General features: G+C 54.2%; 2 protein-coding genes across 4 annotated transcripts in view; both read right to left on the bottom strand.

Annotated features, from left to right (window-relative positions):
- Positions 1-228: 228 nt before the first annotated feature.
- UHMK1 (U2AF homology motif kinase 1) lies at positions 229-12,372 on the bottom strand. Of its 2 annotated transcripts, none has more exons than XM_086463467.1 (8): positions 12,074-12,372; positions 10,570-10,864; positions 7,593-7,784; positions 6,717-6,811; positions 5,691-5,767; positions 2,411-2,509; positions 1,362-1,450; positions 229-868 (listed from the first exon to the last, which is right to left on the bottom strand). In XM_086463467.1, the coding sequence occupies exons 1-8, from the start codon at positions 12,370-12,372 to the stop codon at positions 722-724; spliced, it is 1,293 nt and encodes a 430-aa protein (XP_086319593.1). In that variant the 3' UTR covers positions 229-721. The 2 variants fall into 2 exon arrangements, with proteins under 2 accessions (XP_086319593.1, XP_086319592.1); XM_086463466.1 differs by having other exon boundaries at positions 10,570-10,862; positions 12,087-12,372.
- A 2,474-nt stretch (positions 12,373-14,846) lies between these two features.
- The window catches only part of NOS1AP (nitric oxide synthase 1 adaptor protein), a 46,070-nt gene continuing 41,529 nt past the window's right edge, over positions 14,847-19,387 (bottom strand). For both annotated transcript variants that reach the window (XM_086462938.1, XM_086462939.1), the window contains exons 11-12: positions 15,435-15,702; positions 14,847-15,339 (exon numbers count right to left, since the gene is read on the bottom strand). In XM_086462938.1, the coding sequence (XP_086319064.1) occupies positions 14,847-15,339; positions 15,435-15,702 (761 nt within the window). The remainder of the gene's footprint in view (positions 15,340-15,434; positions 15,703-19,387) is intronic.

The raw sequence follows: 19,387 nt of genomic DNA, 5'->3' as shown, positions 1-19,387 counted from the left end.
AGTCCCTGCCCACCGCAGGCCTACAAGCAAGTTCAGCTCACAGCAGGCAGCGTCACCCACACCTCGCTGCCTAAGCCCAGCATGCTATCTGTGCCCCATCAGATGGATGGCTCTTCACGAGGCAGCAAAACGGCAACACCGTAGGCTCAGCAGATCTGATTCCACTGCCTCCCTCTGCTCTATGTGATGTGAAGACTCAAAAGTCCTCCCGGTCTGGTTTAGAAAGGATGGCGCTTCTGCTTTCTTTATTTATTATCAACAAAAAGCAGGGAAGCCTTCCTCCTCCTCCCCCGCACTGGAGAAGAGCACATGTGTCAGAGGAAAGCTTAACAAAGAAATCCTCTTCCTAGAGCAAAGTCAAGTGCTAAGGCCAAGACTTCAAATAGTCTCACTTCAAACCACTTGAAAGCGCTTGTCAAGATCTGCTTGGCCTCCCAGGCTCCCGCAGTCACCACTCCTGCCGCCCGAGCGCCCGCTGGGGCAAAGCCACACACCCAACGTAAACGAGCAAGCACAACACACACACAAGCACACGCTGAAAGCCATCCCGGCCTCCTCTGCACATCACAAAGCAGCAGTAAAGGTTTCAAAGCCCAGTTAAGTCCTTTGCATCTCTCCTTCACAGATGACTCAAAAGCAGGGCTAGGAAGCTCTTTTGTACATTCAACTGTAAAACATGTGAGGAAGAGGAGCAGACAACTCTCCTGATTGTTGCTACTGCCTACAGCAAGTTTTGGTACAGATATCCTCTCTTATAGGCACTCAGGGGGTAAAACGTAGCCACAACAAACTTGCCATCAAAAGTCTTTCCAGTCAGCATTTTTTGGGCAGCTTTGGAATCACCAGCGTTTGCATATTCAACAAAGACCTGAAAGAGAGAGAGGAGAAATTGCACTTCCAGGGCCGCTTGCCACCCGCCCCCTCCCACCCCTGCAACCAGGGAAACAGTTCCCGAACAAATTTTTCCCCTTTATCCCTGGTTGAGCCCACAGCGGCAGAGCTAAAAAGGAGCGAGTTATATCTCTGAACTGGAATTTCACCTCTTGCTCCTTATTTCTAAGGGCAGCATATTTGGTGAGGTGGGAGAAAGGATGATGATGCTCTACATCCTCAACACCTCATCTCCCACCCATCAGCTTCTCCCCTTCCCTCCTGTATCCCATCTCCCCTGCTAAAGCTGTTTAGGGACCTGCCAGGTTAGGCCACCTTACATAACCGGGAAGGAACCTGTGCTGTCCTTCAAGACAACCAGCTATTTTTAGCACTGTCATCAGCCAGGAGATTTCCAGGAGATGAGCAGCAGTCCTGCAGCACATGGAGTGTATGTGGGAATATGCAGCCTCTCCTCTCTGTTCACTTACTTGGCCTTTACCAGGATTCTCCTTTGGAATCAGCAAGGAAACCACCGGTCCATATTTCTGACACTCCTCCCTTATGTCTTCTAGGATATCTGAGAAAGCAAAGAGCTGGTTGTCTTTCACTGTGCAAACTACGATGAGCCAAGGAACAAAGGAAAGCCAGATGAACATGTCAAGAACACTCCGTCAACATATAGCCTTTCCCTCTCAACTGAAAATAAACAGCTGAGATACACCACAGCAGAAGCTGACACTGCTTAATGGCAGCGTAACAAGACGAAGAGTCTGAACTGAGGCTCAGCACAGACCTGCAGGCAGCGAAACCCTGACAGCAGGGTTGGGAGCACATGGACAGTGCTTTTTCTTGCACACAAAGCGTGGCCTTCCAGTAGCTAAAACGTTTGGGATTTGTGAGTGCTTTTTTTTTTTTTGTTATGGCGCTTGGAGGAGGGGAACTAAAGGAGCTGCCACAAACCCTTCTTTGTGTGAGCAGAACCCAGCCTTTTAAACTCATATCCCCAGAGCTCTCTAGCTTTTGCCACTCACGTGGATCTGAGAGCAAGCAGAAATGCAAATTCCACCAACATGCCTTGCCACCTACCACGTATAGGTTTTGCTACAGTTTAAGAACTCCAACAAGATATTTCAGTTCTCTGCTGAGATCTTGGGTAAGTTCATCAGCAGACTTCAAAGGATCTCTGCTACTGGGCTCCAGAGTCCTGTGCACATCCAGCAGAAGCTCAGAGCCACAAACACATTATGAGGTCTGTGGGCATTCAACCAAAGAAGAAAATCAAAACAAACTTTTTTTTTAAAAAAAAACAACTGAGATCCTTCAAGAACTCACTACAAGCTCTGCTTTTTGTCAAAATCTCTTAGTCAGAGTTGGTGCAGCTGACCCACTTGGTATCGAATCTCAGCTGAGCAGCTCTTTCTTCGCTGTGCTTGTGCCTCTTAAATTGCTCTTCTGCTTGCTCTCGCACCCCCAAACCCAACCAACCAGAGTCTGTAAGACGAAGTTGCTATATGGGAATTGCACAGCTTGCACCAACCTTCATATTCTTCTTCGCACTGCAGAGAAGCATCGCTTAGAACATTTAGCAGCCTCAGCACAGGCGTGGGGAGCATCACCAAATCTTCGATATGGGGAGCTGTTTGACACACACAGAATTAGAGAAAAGAAATCAAAGTCCAAATGAGGAAGAAAACAGGAAATTGACTCAACAGGCACTATCATACACAAGCACTTACTGCTCTTTGCAGTAGTTTTGCTTCTCTCCACTATTACCTGCATTTACAGCCTGTATTCTCCCTCTTTCCAACTTACCTTCACTTATGCACTGAGAGACTCTCCCAAAGGGTTCAGTGCACTCTGCAATTAAACTGAGGCCAGCACTTGAAACTGCTTTCAAAATTACAAAGCTAGCAGAAATTAAGACTAGAGTTATGTCTGCTTAGCTCAGATTCAGAAATTAATGTGACCTCAAGAGCTATGCTAGTCAAGCAAACTGCCCCGTACATACGGAGAAGCAAGATCAAAGAACTACTCTGCAACGGACATCTCCTGTTACTGCCACCAGACAAGCTGAAAACAGGCCGGCCAGCTTCCGTAACTCCCATTCTTAAGGCACAAGCCCCAGCTCTCTCCAGGACACTTTTCAGCTCTTCCCTAAACACCATGTAAACCTTCCCCCCTTCAAAATCCAACTGCAATGTATTGTTTAGAAGACCACCATACAATCTTGCAACAGAAATGGGGAAAACTACTTAGCTACTTAAACAATGCAGTGCTATAGAATGAGGCGTGGCCACAAGGTGGGCAAGCAGTGATCCTGTGAACAACTTTACAGGGGCAGAAATAAAGTGCGCTGCCACGGGGTGCTTGGCTCTAGAAAACAGGCAGCTCCAGGATGGCCTGGAACAGAGTAGCATGGATACAACTGCGGAAGAAGGGAACAGCCAAGGCGGAAAGACTAACGCCAAACTAGGAGAGTCACATCCAAGAGGACAGGTCTAGAAACTCAAAGCAGCAGGGGCAGTGTCACTTCTCCAGGGACAAAAACTTGATTTCATGTTCCTGAAAGTGACTGGCAGGCCAGTCATGAATTTAAGATCTGGGAGTCCAACTTGCAGTACCTGGAGAGTGTTAATGTTTTTTTATTGGTATTGGCAGCTACAGTAGCCGAACCTCACAGTTCTCCCACTTGACAGTGGGAGAGGGGAGAGAAGAGGGAAGAAATGGCTCCAATTCTCCAGTCTAAGCCTTCTGACTATGTTTGCAAAGATAGCGGGCTCTTATTTCCTTGGGAATTTTTTGGAAAGGAAATACATACTGTGTGCTTAGATTGTACGAGGGATCTGACATCTCCACCAGGCAAAAGACAGAAAATGTTCATTTCACAGTGCAAGAGGAGATGCTAAACAAGCACACACGCTATGAATCTCCTCCTACCTGAGTCCTTACGAAAAGCTTAGGTTATGAAAGGCCCCATCAGTCTAGACAACGCCCAGACAGCACTCAGGGACAGCCCTTTGAAGAAAGGTGCTGCATTCAGACAACCAGCTCCAAGTGAACCTCTGGGACCATTCTTCCACACAACTGTTGGCAAGCAAGAGACAACACTGGATGAACTGGGGACTGAAAGAACATTTAAGTATTGCCTCGGCCTTATATGCTGTCCCTTTTATTCAAGTAAGTCTGCCCTTCATTTCACATGTCTTTTTTCAGAAAGGGAGACAAACCAACCCCTAGGACTCAGAGCCGTCTGGTCTTCCTGTAACCAAGTGACAAATGCATTTCTTGCAATGCCCTTCTGCCCTAGGAGGTACTTTCTGCCCAGTCCGTCTGCTCCTCTTCGAAGTGCCAGGTGATACCAACCACACTGACAACACAGAGCCTGCAAGCAGCTCAGGAAAGAAGTTGATGAACTGGAAAGTCAAGACTTGGCTGTAAATGACAAGGAAAGACATTCTCAGCTGTCTTTGCTCTAAACAGAAAAAACATGTCCAAACGAAAGGCAACGACAGATCATTTTCTGACTTCCTAGGAAAGCAACAGTAAATGCCTCTTTGTGCAGACAAGCATATGTTCAAGTTTGGCAAAGAAGAGAACCAGCAAAGAACTAAGAAAAATTGAAGCTGTTATATAAACTTGTGGCACTAACCACAGAAGCACCTTCCTAGGTACAGTTAGAGGTCTGTGCATTCAAAACTAGGCCAGAAAGCACTGCCAATATCCTATTCCCTCTGCTCTAAAGCCATATTGGCTGCAAGGTTCAGAAACGGAAGGTGTCTTTGATTACAACAGTTCCCATTTATGAGATGCAAGATGTTTGAAAACAGGAATGGATTTGTTACCTCTGCTTAACACACAGGAATGGCAGTATCTTGATGTGACCTCAAGAGGCAATACTTAACAACCTTCACTGCCAGGTACACCAAGCAGCTTAAGAAAAGCAGGGCTAAGGCTCAAGGGAAAATGCTAGCCCAGCCAGAAGCTGGATGCCCAAAGCATTAATTTATGCTGCAGAAAAGCTGGATGCAGAGCTCTTCACTGGTGTTCTTGAGAGCAGACAAGCTCTGGAGAATGCTACCGTGTTGGTTTTGGAACAGAAAACAGGGAGGTACCCGAGCCTAAGCAGGGCGGTCTCAGCCCATCTTTTGCTGCCAGCCTGCAACCCACATGGGGGCGTCCTGGGGAAACACTACCGTTTTAGTAAATCGAAGAGAAAGTGCCAGATGAAAGTGACAGTGACATCTGTCCATGACCTGCCACACAGGCACCAGAAGACACAGGCCACTCGCTGCAAAAATAGGCTCACACCACAAGAACACACTGGGACTATGCGACCTGTGCAGAGGAGGCAGCAGCAGATGGTACCACCAACCACTGCCCCAGTCGCTCACATTCCTGGCTGCTGAACTGGAAAACACTTGGCCTAAGAAAAACCATCCACTCACTGTAAATAGCACTGCACTCTTCAAAAGCACGTTAATGGTCACAATATTAGGTAAATAACTTGGTTATTTCTGTCCCCTCAGATGAATGCTGCTGCCAATACACTCTTGGTCAGTTTGACCTGGGCAGAATCTAATGGAAGTCCAACCAGGGAAAAGCGACAGCCCGCAGGGCTAGAGGGGCAGGGCAGCACCGAGAGCACAGGCATCGCTCCAACCTGCCTGCTGTGCTATCACAGAGGGCTGGCGAGCGCTGCAAAGAGCAAAGCAGCAGCCACGAGGCCAGAAGCAGAAACAACACAATTTAACTGCACTCTGTGCAGCTCCCGGGACACGCTGAGAGCGCCGCGAGCAGGGGCAACGTGCAAAGCTTACCAAAGGGAATGCTGAAGAACGGGCTGCACAAAGCCTTCTCAGCGGAGGCTCGCTTTCCTTGGTCACAATGAAGCATGCTGGAAGAGAAAACACCGTTATGCTCTTGCACGTGATGTTCCTGCATCGACAAATTCAACACGGGCTGGAAGCCAGTACAGAGGAATACCCTGTCTTTGGGGTGCTTATGGTACAAAGAGAAGAGTGAGAAGCACATCTTCCAATTCACAGCTGAAGCACACCAGAAGGATCCCCTGAAAGCATTTTGGGTACACGGTACAGTAGGCTTTCCTCCTCCTTAGCACCAAATGATGGAAGTTGCTCACTTACAAGTTCACAAGGAACAAGGCATGTTCCAGCTCCACCTCCCCAGGCCGTTCAGCCCATGTCTCAGGCACACACGCATTCTCACGAAAGTGACTGCACCCAAGGAGCTCCTACATCTTTCCACAAATGGGATTCAAAGCAGCTAATAGCCCAGGGCTTGCCTGAGAACATTCCCTACTCAGCTTTACCAGTGGCTCCTGATGCTATTTCTGCCAAGCTGTGTCCTCATTCACTCTGCAGCCTCGGAGCAGAGTCACAGGACAGCAAAAACAAACCCCTCGGCAGACATCTCAGTAGCATAGAGCTCAGAGAGCTGCACAAGTGCATTTGAATCTTGACAGCAGTGGAGAAGCTGTCTGTCCCCCTCCTGCATTTCTGACATCACTCCCCCACAGCAGCAAAGTCTCCAGCTTTCTCCAAATACAACGTCATTGGCAGGAAGTATAAAGCTTTGAAACAGCAAATTATTAAAATCATGATGGACATTCTTTATGTGCTTACTGCAAACTGCGCCAAAATCAGAGGAGCCGAAGCATCTCTGCTAACCCTTGCACTTGTTACCAGCACAGTGGCAGGGAGGTTTCTTTTTTTAAAAAGAAAAAAAAAAAAAGTGTTAGGTGTGGGCTCTAAGTTACCAAGAGGGAGGCATGAGACTTTACTGAGCATACCTTTAAGGAACAGTTAGTAAATATGACAAGATACCTTTTGATAAGGTCTCTGAGGTGATAAGCTGGAATGGCTGAATTGACCACCCCTTCACTGGCAAATATGCGATCAATGATGGCGGAACTGTTTGTCTGGAAAGAAAAAGAAACAGTGCTTAAGGAGGGCAGGAGGGGGCAGGGCACGGGAAGACCAGTGCAAAGCTTGCAATATCCCATCGTTTTCTGGGCTGGACGTAGAGGGCTCTGATACTGTGGCGTTTTGTGAGAGATCCCCAATGCTCCAGCGTCACGTTAAACCATCAGGCCCACACCAGATGAAGTTTTCTCATTTGCCTGTCCAAAAGCGAGAAATTTCCACATGCAGGCAAATTTGCTACTACTATGGATGTTCTGATACTCTTACTGGCAAGGAGAGCACAAAAAAAAAAAAAAAAATCTATTTCATACAGAACAGAGGACAGAGTCAGGATCCAGGCTCACAACACAGAACCTTCCTCTCATTTTCTTGGGATATAGACTTATAAGAAGATCCCCAAATTAGAGCTAACTTTAGACTAAAACCAGCACATGATTCCTCTGTCATTGTGCTGCTGAACTAGCTGGCAGCCATCAGCCATCCATTTTGTTCGTCCTTCTGTGCCACACTACAGCCAGCATAACTCACCTCCCAAATCTTGGCAAGACACATGCTCCAAACAGTCTCCTGGAACCCTCAGCTTTCAGCAACCTGAACAGAGGCAGCATTCACACACACCAGTCCCACAGGGCAGGCAGGTCTTTAAGGCTCTGGAACCTTAATTCTCTGGAAATGCTCTCTAGTTGCCAGGTGCTACCTCACAAATCCAGGTTACAAACAACAAGCAGGAGGACTCGTTTGGTGCAAACAAAAATGCCTGCAGCAGCTCTCGCTCACCTTCCATTCCTGAGATTGGACTGTATGTTTCAGTTTCATTCCTGAGAACATTTCCAGTAAAACGATTCCCAGACTCCACAGATCCACAGCAGAGGTACACTCCGTCTCACTCTGGAGCCCTGCCTGTGCCAGGCAGTTCTGCAGTTCTGCCTCTGGAGCCCGATACCCGTCTGTCTGAATATATTTCACATCCTACAGAAGATCAAACACACACAAAAAGTTAATTTTCCAGATTCAGGTTCTCCACTCTATCCCTAAATCAGTTCACAGAGGCCCTTCCAAATGGGTCACCAAAATACTATCGCTAAACTGACCAAAAGCATTGCACAGCCAGTCGTGTTAGGCTGGCAGTCCAGCTCACTATACTGCTGTGTTGATGCGGAAAAAACCCAGATTGTCTGGAGAAGAAAACATCTCCCAGCAAAACAGCAGGCATCCCACTAGCATCTGATCTCTCTGAAAGACAGCACTGCTGGGAGGAAGAGGTGGATGACACTGCGGACTGGCCCATTAACTTCTCATAAGCACAGAAGACGCTAGAAGTTTCAGGATAACGGTCGAACACCCACAATCCTCTCCCACGTCAGCTGCATGAGAGCACAAACAACCCAGTCTGAACAGTAACAGCTGCCATTATTCAAGTACCGATGTTCTCTGGAACAAAACATTGAAAGAACGAAGCAGGCACCTAACACTCAGACAAGGAAATTATCAAAGGCGCTTCCCACGCACCTCTTTCTTCTTCCCCTCGCAGCCAGAAGCGCTGCAGCAATCAATACCTGCCCTGCTGCCATGGCCGGCAGAGTGAAATAAAATGCCCACACGCTGCCTGCTTAAAAGAAAACAGGAAATTATAGAATCACACAAGGGCTGGCTGGAGGGGCTGCTCTGAAGATCTCCACCCCAGCCTCCTGCTCACAGCCAATACCCCATCAGTCAGCTGCGGCTTTGTCCAGCCAAGTCTTGTAAGTGTCCAAAGACAAACTGCACGCTGCGTCGTTTTAACACAGGAGGGCTCATTTTAGACACACTGATGCCACTCAAGGAATGGCAGAAGAATAGGCAAGCCTACTTCCCGGATAAGGTGCAGAATTGGGAGTTCTTACCAGGGGAATATATTCAAACCAAAATTATCTGGTTCTATGATTGAAAATAAAGTTTACAAAAGACATTTTCAGGCAACAGAGCTCGAAAGTGTTTTATGAACTTAAAAAAAACCCCTAATACCCAAATTGCTCATCAGTGTCCCTCCTATCAGCAAAGAGCAGAATCTCTAGCGTGGCAAAAGCAGTAGTTTAGCAGCCCCACCAAACAACATTTAGAGATAAACACCGTGGTCAACAACGACCATTGCGAGATGGGATTTCACTCCCACCATCTAAAGCATTTTGAGAGATGTAAGCGGCTGAGACCTTGCTCTATGTGCAGCCATTCTCTGTTAAACAGTAACAGCAGGAAAAGTTATGCAAGGATAAGCTCGGCAGAGTTGTCACAAATAAAAGCAGCGTAGTCTTGACTCAGATAAGGAAATCATGCACGTACGCCGCTGGCCAAGGCAGGGGTGGTGAGGGGAAGCACATTCAAAGCAGGGTCAGAAGGTTCACCCGGGTAGCCAGCGTATTTCTGAGAATGGACAAAGTAAACTCAGCCCAAAGAAAGCAGATTGGAAGGAACCATGGAAGCAAATAAAACACCTGATCAGCTATCATGAGGCAACTCGCAGAGCAAGCAGCACAACCCTGACCTGAAGGAAAAAAAAAATATCTGCCTTAGACACAGGACACCAGGAGAATGTTTTTTGCTGATAGACAGCAACAGATTACCAGCGCAAACCAGCGTTCAGCCAAGAACGTGGGAGAACTGAAGAACAACATGGAGGAGTCAAGAAGTACAAACATTAAAAACAGCTCCTGCACCAAAGAATTCAGAGGCACGTCAGCCACACAGCCCTCTGATATTTACAGATCAGTTGGCTGTACCGTCAATACCAGGTAAACCAGTAAAAAAAGTATAGGAATTTGAAACCTCTAAATGAGTAGAGTGCAGGGGGGAGTAGGGACAAGCCAGGACAATGTCTGCACAGAAAAATCAGAGCTCGCTTACTAGACTTACTGCCCATCACACAGTGACTAAAGGCAAATTTGCTAAGAGGCTTCCTGATGAAAAAGCTTTACTGATACCCCTCACAGGTGGTTACTGAGAAAGGGAGGGGTGAAAGGAAGCTCTATCAACCTCCTGAGGCTCTCTGCTTTCATCACAGGCCATGGAAGAGAATAAAAAGGGCAAGGACAAGCTTACAAAACCCACTGTCACCAAAACAAAAAAGTAACAGCACGAAGAGGGAGTGACAGCCCAGCAAATGGAAAAAGCAGAGCAGAACAGGCAAAGATCTGTCCGTGTCAGTACAGAATGGCCACTGCCTACCCACAGCCAGACTACTGGCTTTCATCAACACAATGACACGGGAAAAAAACATCCAGACTTCCTGAGAAAGGGAAGCTGCTAAAGATAGGATGAGAGTAAAGACAAGCACAAGGATGCTGCCAGAGACAACGCAACTGACTGGGCAGGCTGATGGTGAAGCCTGGATTACTACTGATGATGATAAGGGAGAGTAAAAGGAAATTCTACAGATCTGAGTGCTCCCACTCGTCTGACCATGTGAAAACTAAGAAACTTTCCAGGAAGCTGAGACACCACTTTTTTTCAGTGCATCATTAACTTTGGAATTTGTGGTTACATGTAGCACAAAGGCTAGGACATCAACAGAAACCAGAGACATGCAAGGAGAATGGGAACACAAGCTTCTGTTTCTGAGGCCAGAAAACATTTTAGCATTTTCCAGGAAACCCTCAGCACCAGCTCAGCTACTACTCTGATCAGGTCACACTGACACCTACACTCACGAGCTGAAAGAGCTACAGACCCACACAACTCAACACAGAGCCAACTGCTTTGAGAGCAGCACGTTCCAAACCTGATTCCCCTCTTTGAAGCTAAGTCCAAAGTCAATGAGCTTAAAGCACTCCTCCTCTGCGCTCCACAGGATGTTGCGTGGCTTGAGGTCTGCATGCACATAGCCTTTGTGGTGCAGGAAAGCCAGGGCTTCGAGAACATCTCGGGCACAGTGCTGGATCATCCACATGGAGCAGCCCTGGTTGCTGGAGTGCAGCAGCAGCTCCGACACGCTGATGTCCAGCAGCTCCAGGAGGAGACAGCGAGATGGGCCATTCGCAGAGTAGTGGTTGGTGAACACGCCGTACAGCGTCACTATGGTGAGACACATTGACAGGCATTGGTAACAAGCAATTACACGGCCATCACGCTCCCCTCGCTCTCCACTACTTCCTAGAAGACCACAAAAGGTGCAGGAGGCAGCTCATCTGTTTCGATTACAAACCACGATGTTCAGAGAGATGGAGAACCAGACTTCTGAGGGAAGCAGCAAGTGAAAACAAGCCATGTCACCCCTCTAGGCTTCAGAGAACAGGCTGGTCTCACAATACCCCCCCAGGCTCTGCTAAAGCGATGGGGCTGGGCACTCCTGCTCAGGACAGTCTCTGGGACATGGATAAGCAGGTCCCAGCAGGTAAAATGGAGGTAGTATCACTTTCTTTTGGGCCATCTGTCAATCACTTCCAGTGATCAACCTAGCACAGTGGGAAACTGAGCTCCGTCTGGGTGTCCAGGTATATTACAGCGTTAAAAAGCCTTTCACATGGACAAAAAAAAAAAAAAAATGAGCATCGGGAGAACCTGGGGGCTTCCAGCAGCTGTCTCTGACGTGCAGACTTGCTCCCATCCCAAGCCCATTCCCACCCACGCAGGCAGCACAGGGGCTCCTGCCAGAGCCAGGCCGGCAGACACCGCCCCACCACTGCCCCGTAGGCAGCCTGGCTCTTGCTGGGGTAGCTCAGGCAGCCCTGCCCAAAGGAGGACTCGGGGTGCCCCATCCGGGGTGCCCTACTCTGCCTACCCAAAGGGTGACACCCATGTCCTGCCGGCTCTTGCCCAGCCCAGGGGGCGCTGGGGCAAGTGGGGCCTGAGTGACCTGCAGGCCCCCAGCCTAGAGAAGGGGTGGGCTACCAGGAAGCCCCCACCATAGGGACGCTGCTTTGGGGTGTCCAGGCAGGGGGCCCTCAAACCTGCCTGCCCAGGGGTGCCAATCTAAGGGGCATGCTGCTCTGGGGGTCTCTAGCCCTGCCTATGGGGATCAGTTTGGGGGCGAGGGAACCCATATTCCCAAAGGAGTTGGGGATACCCCTGCCTGGTTGGGAGTACCTTTTCCTGGTTTGGGGGGGGGTGTCCCCAATCAGATGGGGGGGGCTGCTTTGGAGATACCAGCTTGCCCTGGGGGAGAGGACTCCGGGGACAGCTGGTGTCTGCGGCGGCTCTCCGAGAAGGGTCAAAGGGGTTCGCGGAGCTGGGGCGGGGGGGAGGGGGGGTATCGGGGGCTGCCCAGGCTGGAGGACGGGGGGGTGGGGGTGCCGTTACCGATGTTGCGGTGCCCGCGGAGGTGCTCGAGCGCGGCGCGCTCCTTGCGGAAGCCGTACTCGGCGCAGTCGGCGGCGGGCGGGCGGGAGCCGGGGCGACGAGCGGGGCCGGGCCGCGGCGGGGGCGGCACGAACTCCTTGACGGCGCCGGGGGGGGCCCGCGGGTCCCCGCAGCAGCGCACCCGGTAGACGGAGGCCGAGGAGCCGCTGCCCAGAGGCGCCTGTACCTCCCACAGCCGGCCCAGCGCCTCCAGCAGCGGCGCCGCGCCCCACACGCACCCCGACATGGCGCCGCCCTCGCCTCACATCGCCCCCCCGCCGCTCCCGCTGCCCCGCCGCTGCCGCGCGATCGGCACCGACCCCTGCGCCGGCCGCTGCCGCGCTCCGGCCGCCATGACACCGGAAACGGGGCGGGGCGGCGGCGGCACCGCCCGGCGGCACCGCCCCTCCCGCGGCGCGGGGCGGAGCCGGCGGCAGGGCGGGGCTCCCCGCCTCTCAGCCCGGGAACTGGCGGGCTCCGGTACCCTCAGTGTCCCCGGGGTCCCCACCCCTCAGCCCGGGCTCTGGCGGGGGGTCCCGTCCCCTCGGCCCGGCCACCCACCGGAGCCCGTCCCCTCAGCACCCCCATCGCCTCAGCCCAGCCACCCACCGGGGCTCCCGTCCCCTCAGCGCCAAGCACCGCAAGGAGCAGCCATGTCACCCCCTCAGCCTGGGCACCGCCAAACCCCCCCCGCAACGTCGCCCGGCTCCCCAAGGCTGTGCCTGGCTCCTGGGGTGGGAGCGCCCTTTGCAGGTGTCAGGCCTCCGGCAGCGCTTTTTTGGGGACATTTCCCTTAACCCCGTGGCTTTAACCCGTTGTCCTGTGCCATCAACCCCAAGCCTGGCGCCGGAGGGCAGCTTTCCCTGGCACCCCTCAGCTCCGTGGGGCTGCTCCCTCACTCCTCTGCTCTGCAGCCCCCATGTAGGAGTGCCCGGCGGGTCCCCGGCTTCATCAGGGGGCTTCGGGGCTGTGCCGAGCTGGTGCAGGCTGTCCCCTCCCATCAAGGGACTGCTACACGCCAGTGGGTAAAAAAGAAAAAAAAAGTTTATTGTGCAATCTGCATCTTTTGTCCCAAACTACACCCACACCCTAGACAACATAAATAGAGGGACTGGACCAGCAGTGAGGTTCCCCTGTGATCGGCGGGGTTGGAAGATGCTGGTTCCCCAAGGAGGGTCTACGAGCCCTTGTTTCTGTCAATATGTACAATGCAGTGTAGGTCTAGGCAGCATACACATATACATACTCATATAGATTTCTGTTTGTGGGGTGGCATTGGCCATGCACCGCATAATCACATTATACACAGGCTGTGTCACACCTCAGCACCGACTGCCAGCTGCCCGCGGGCTCTGTGCGTCTCTGGCGTCCCCTTCACTCTTGAGCAGGGCCCTCCCAGGGGCCAAGCACTGCGGAGCCCCGGTGCTGCCATGGCACCCACCACACCAACAGGCAAGGAGGCAGAGTGGCGGCTCCCAGGACAAAGGGATCTACGCTTGCAGCCGCCTTCCTTCAGCAGGACTGCAATGCGGCTTTGAGTGGTGGAAGACATTTCTTCAGCCCGACCACCCTGCGTGGCCCAGGAGGAGCTGCGAGCAGAGGTGCCCCATCCACGAGCCCCTAGCCTCCTCCAGCCCAAATCTGGTCTTTGGAGCTTCTCCTCTCAAAACCACCTTTGTGGCAAGGATGCATATAAAAGCTCTAAGAAAAAGTGCCATCTCACAGCTGCTTCCTTGCACCAACCCAGGGGTCCACAGCGTGGCGAACCTCTCCTGTAATTGATTGGGAAACAATCATAGAGCCGTATCAGAGGACCGTGTAGCTTCTGGTATCCCAGTCTTGCTAAGACATCACCGCTGCAGGAAATAAAGGAGAGCGGTGGTGCCGGCCCACGTGGAGTAGGCTGCCTGCCTGGGCAAGTCAGTCCAGACTGTGGTGGCTGGGACGAGACCAGGACACAAGTGGGAGCCGGAGGGAGGGTCTCACGGGGAGTTGAGCTCCCTGCCAGAGTACCCTGGCCAGCAGCCATGTGGCCCCAGGCGTCCAGCCCTGTTCCCTGCCAGAGCCCACACCATGAGCCGGTCTCCTGTGGTGGGGGCTCCACTGCAAAAAGAGATGGCACTGGGAGGACTAACGCCAAGGGCTTGGCACCTGAAGAAGGCCTTGGGGACATCTGCCATCCCAGCTCCCTGGCACTGGGCACTAGGGCTGGGTGAACTTGCTGACACACCAGGATGGGGTATCAGTGTAAGCTGGGACATACTCCTGGCTGCAGCAGCCAGCCCAGATGTGGGGAACCATGGGGGACACGTGGGAGACACTCGCCCCAGCACAGCTGACAGGGTCGGGGGCAGGCTGGTGTTTCTGCACCCATGAACAAGGACACGGGCTGCTGAGCGGGCCCACTCTCGGTTCCCAGCTCAGCATGGGCTCTGGCTGCAGACAGGATGGTGGCACCATGGCAGGACGCGAGCTTTGCACTGACATGGGCGAACAGACCAGGGACGGGGCTGCAGAAGCCATGGCAGGACAGGCTGTGTCCCTCCTGGGAATCTGGGCAGAAGTGTGGTGTCACGGCTCCCCACACTCCACGCTGTGGCAGCAATGGCTCCTGACACTCGCCCCTTTCCAAAATAATGACCCCAAAAATGGCAAGTGGCAGTGAGAGACATGTTTGGGAGAGCCAGCCCCCACAGTGCCCCTGTCACGGCTCCCCTGCTGCTACTCGAAGGACAGTAGGTCGGGATGGGGGCCCTCCACCTCCCAGCCGGGGGTGCATGCCTCTGGCCGCCCTGTGCTTCCCAGTGGCTCGTGCTCCAGCCCCTGTCTCCGGGAGGGCTTCTCTGTGCGGGGTGAGGTCTCAGTGGCCCTCTCGCCTGCTCGCCATTGGCTCTCCAGGCTGCCCTTATGGATAAGGTCAGGCACAGGGAAGGCACTGGTGGGCTGGTCCCCACTGGGCTCTGGAGTGCCTGTCATGCTGGGGACCCCAGGACATTCTGGAGGGGACGGGTCCCTCATCCCCAGCTGCTTCTCTGCAGCGTCAGGGTGGTCTGTGGGTGGTTCAGGGGGCTCCTCCATGCTGCTCCTTAGGCTGGTCCCCACTGGCTGTGGCGCGATGAGCATGTCCTGCGGGGTCTTCAGGGCACGTGGCGTCCGCTTCTTGGCAACTGGGGGTGGGGGGTCCAGCCGGGGAAAGGCATCCAGCCCCGCAGCCCTGCAAGCACAGAAGTCACACAGAGCCCCATGCTGAGGCCCCTCCAGCCTGTCCCAACAGCCTTGGCGCAGAGTGCACACCGTGGGGACACTCACCCATCCTCACTAGCTGCCTGTCCCGTGTCCAGCATGGCCCCAGCGCTGGCGTTCACCTCCATCACCCCCACGCTGGGGAGGCAGGCCGGCTCCTTGCGGCGCAGGAGGTCATTCACCTTGGCCCCCATGGCCTTGCCCAGGTTGCGGAGGTGCTGGGTGCCCGCGGGGCGGGAGGGCTGCGGCGGGGTGCTCGCCACGGCAGGGACGTGCTGTGGCCGCGGGGTGGGTGCCGTGCTGGCGCTGGCGTTCTCAAACATGCTCTGGTCCACTGGAGGGGGAAAGGGAACAGAGAGGGGGCGTGAGCCAGGCTGAGGGGGGACCCTGGCAGGGACAGCATGTCCCAGAGCTGCCTGCCATGTCCCAACCCAGCAGCATCAGAACACAATTTAGGGGACAGGAAGGCTGCTCCTGCAGCCTCGTAGAGGCTGTGGGCAGCCAGGCCATGCCAGGGCTGCACAGAGCAGTGCATGCAGTGGGGACAGCATGGGGCGAGACAGGGTAGCAGCAAGCCCAGGGCTCCATGTTGGCACTGTTAACACACCGAGAGAATCTCTTACCTGACACTGAGCGACTTGGGAAGCAGGTTGTGGAAGGAAAGAGAGAGAGAGAGAGAGGATTTACAAAGAGAATGGCAAGAGGACAGTGTGCCTGTCCCTTCCATGCTGCCGGGTGAGGTGTGCTGCCGATCCCGTGCCTGGAACTGTCACGCTGTCTGCGGAGATGGGACTCCCATGGGGCACTTCTCGGCCAGGCACCCATGAAGCAGCAGGGGGTTCTCTAGGGGCACCCACAGCCTGGGCTCTGCACTGCCCACCCCACCAAAGCTCCCTCTCCAGCCCCGGCTGGCTGTCCCCTGGTGCTGACCAAGCTCCCCAGATATGCTGGGGGCTGAGCACACTGCCCAAGAGCATCCTGCTGCGCACCGTACACATGTGTGACATGTGTCATCCCTTTGTCACATCAGCCAATGACAGCATGGGCACCATGGCGCAGGAGCCAAACACCAGTGTCCAGTCCACCTTTTCCATCGGGGCCATGCCCCACGACACCAGGACAAGAAGCCCAGAGGCCCCGTGCCCTTTAGTCCCTGCCAGCCCGCCTGGTGAGCCTGGCACCCACCAGCTGCAGCCAGGCAGGGAGTGCAGGCAGCCGGCACTGCCTGTGGGGAAGGGTCCCCCTTGCACCTCCCGGGCACGGCCATGGCACCATCCAGCCTCACACGGCACAGCGAGGGCCTGCGGGCAGACAGGCCGTGGAAGGGTTTGCCTGGGCATCTCCTCCTGCACAGGTGGGGAAAGGGGACTGGGTGGGTCTGTGGCAGCGGGTGCTTTCTGGGAACTTGATGGGGTTCTGCAGTCACACCCCACCTCTGAGCTACACTGGTTTCTCTCCCATGTCTTCCCAGCAGAAATCCTCAAACCTGTGGATGCTGCCCCTGGGACCACCAGCTTGGCCCCCCCGTCGCTGCCCTGATGCCAGTGCAGCTCTCTGTGGGATGACTCCAGCGGGCTGCTGGGTGAGCCTTGTGCTGTGCCGGCGCCTCGGTGCTCGCCAGCATCCTGTGCCCGTCTCTACCCATGTCCCATGGTGGGAGGGACGGTACCCTCCATGGTGGGGGGACGTATTGGGACAGAGCCAGCCACTCCTGCATCCCATGGAGACAGACAGAAGGGTGCCCAGCACTGCTCCCAACCCTGTGGGGGGGGCTGGGCTTTTACAGGGACCCCCAACTCATTGCAGGCCCTTTCCTCTGCAGCCCGTGGCCCCGCAACCCTGCTGGGCACTGAGCTCTCTGCCCACGCCCGCACCATCTACCGGCCCTGGTTCTCACCCTACAGCTACTTCGTATGCACCAAAGGAGCTGCCCAGCAGCACCCGAGCCTCTCCTCCAGCCTAGCCACCAGCACCCAGGAGTGCGAGGAGCCTGATAACCTCTCAGAGATCATCTGCTCCTCCTCTGACTCCTCAGATGAGCCCCAGCCCCCCAACAGGAACAGGCTGGCCAGCAGCAGAGCCAGAATCACCATCCGGGACATTTTCGCTGCTTCCCAGTTGCAGCCAGTGCCCCAGCACAAATACCAGTGCATGTCGTGCTGCCGCATCTTCCCCACGCTGTGGTCAATCAAGACCCACATCCAGAACAGCTCCCAGGAGGGCTACAGCTGCAAGGTGTACTACCGCAGGCTCAAGGCCCTGTGGGAGAAGGAGCGCAAGGCGCAGGAGTCTGCAGCCCCCAGGGTGCCTGTGTAGCCCCATCAGCCAGGCAGCCGCCGCGGGAGGGCACTGCTCCATCGCTCCTGCCAGCGACAGAATAAATTGTTTTAGGAGCAGCCAGTCCTGTCTGCCTGCTCCTCTTGCCTACATACCACTTTCACCATCCTTTAAAAGAGAGGCTCTTCCCGACTTTTCCTTTGCCAGCGGACAAAAATCTCCTGAGCCCCTGAGAGCACTACTTAGCATCTCTGCATCTCCATGGGGAGCTCTGCAGATGCTGGGAACGCCCCTGCCCCCCGGCACCCTCAAGCTGTTGGGTCAGCCCTGAGATGAGCCTGCACTGTGCAGTGGCTGAAGGGGAAGACTGAAACTGCTCTACTCCCAGCAATGTTCGGGGCACCTCACTCTCACGGGCAGCCTGTGGCTGGCACCACAAGCAAGGGTCCCGGAGGGCAGGATGCTTAGGTTAGAAGGGGTCTGTGCAAGGCCAAGGGATGCCACTGCTGGTGCTGGCTCCCCGTATGGAGGGGAAGAGAAGTACAGAGAGAGAGAGAGTCAGCGAGAAGGAAGAGACAACAGAAAGTCTTGAGAAATAGAAAGATTTATTTAGCAAAAGCCAGTCGACTAATGACAACACCCAAGGGTTAAGTGCACTTACATTGACAGACTGGTTTCCCAGACAGATTGAGTCAACAGTTAGTAACACGACAGTTGTAGGAAAAGAAAGGACAAAAATATAGCTATAAAACCCCAGTCAAGGTCCATAACAAAAGTGAGAGGCTAGAGAGGCGTCTTGGAGGCAGCGCTGAGTTAGGAGAGAAGGATCATTTACACATGTACATCCGTTGTGCGGCAGGAGACTGGCAGGGTCCCACCTGGCTCTGGCAGTCCCTCTCAGCCCATGGGGCATCCACCACTGTCCCCTGTGGGCAGAGTGCTGGGCAAGAGCCCGAGCTCACAGCTGGTCCTGACAGCTCCTCGTGGGGCATCGCCCGGGCTGCCCGTGTGCAGCAGGGACGGGCAGGAGCAGTGGCAAGGGGAGAGGCTCAGCCCTGCCTGCTTTCTGAGGCAACCCAGTGTGCAAGAGACCTCTTGCCTGCTGCTGCTCCTCCTGGGCACCACCTTCATCTGTCCTGTGCGTACGGCCGAGCTCCTGAGGTCCCCTCTCCAGCACGACCCATCTGCCCACGTGGAAATCCCTCTCTGAGCTCACCTCCACCTCTCTCTCTTGGTGGGGACCAGCCCCCCACTCCTTGCCTACACCTCCAGCTGCTGCAAGGTGGCAGGGGGATGTCAGGGCCCTCAGCAGAGAGGCTGGCACAAAGCGGCACACGACAGGGTGTATAGAGGTATCGGTGCCCAGAGGACAGGAGCACCCGGGACACCCTGCAGCCAGCACCAGCTTCCACTCTGTCCCCTCTGTGGTTGGTGTGGGTCATCCCCTGGACACCAGGCCACTGCTGGGCACACTACAAACATGTCATTCCTTCCCACTAGGACTCTAGCTCCTCACAGCATCCAGCCTCCTCCTATAGTGCAAGCTGCATAGCACAGCTCATACTGACCCTGGGGGGTCTCACTCTCATCTCACTCCTCAGCAGCCCTCAGTCCCAAGGGGACCAGGGCAGAAAGAAGTGATGGACCTTCCTCAGCTGCTGGGCTAAGCCCTGGAGGAGAGCAAGAGCTCGTGTCTGGGAGATGCTCAGCTAGGGGTTAGTTGCAGGCAGATCTAGCAGAGA

The sequence above is a fragment of the Leptosomus discolor genome, chromosome 3, assembly GCF_034619465.1.
Source record: "Leptosomus discolor isolate bLepDis1 chromosome 3, bLepDis1.hap2, whole genome shotgun sequence".
Lineage (NCBI taxonomy): Eukaryota > Metazoa > Chordata > Aves > Leptosomiformes > Leptosomidae > Leptosomus > Leptosomus discolor.
Note: the sequence above shows the minus strand (reverse complement) of the source record. Positions and strands in the feature narration are given on the sequence as shown.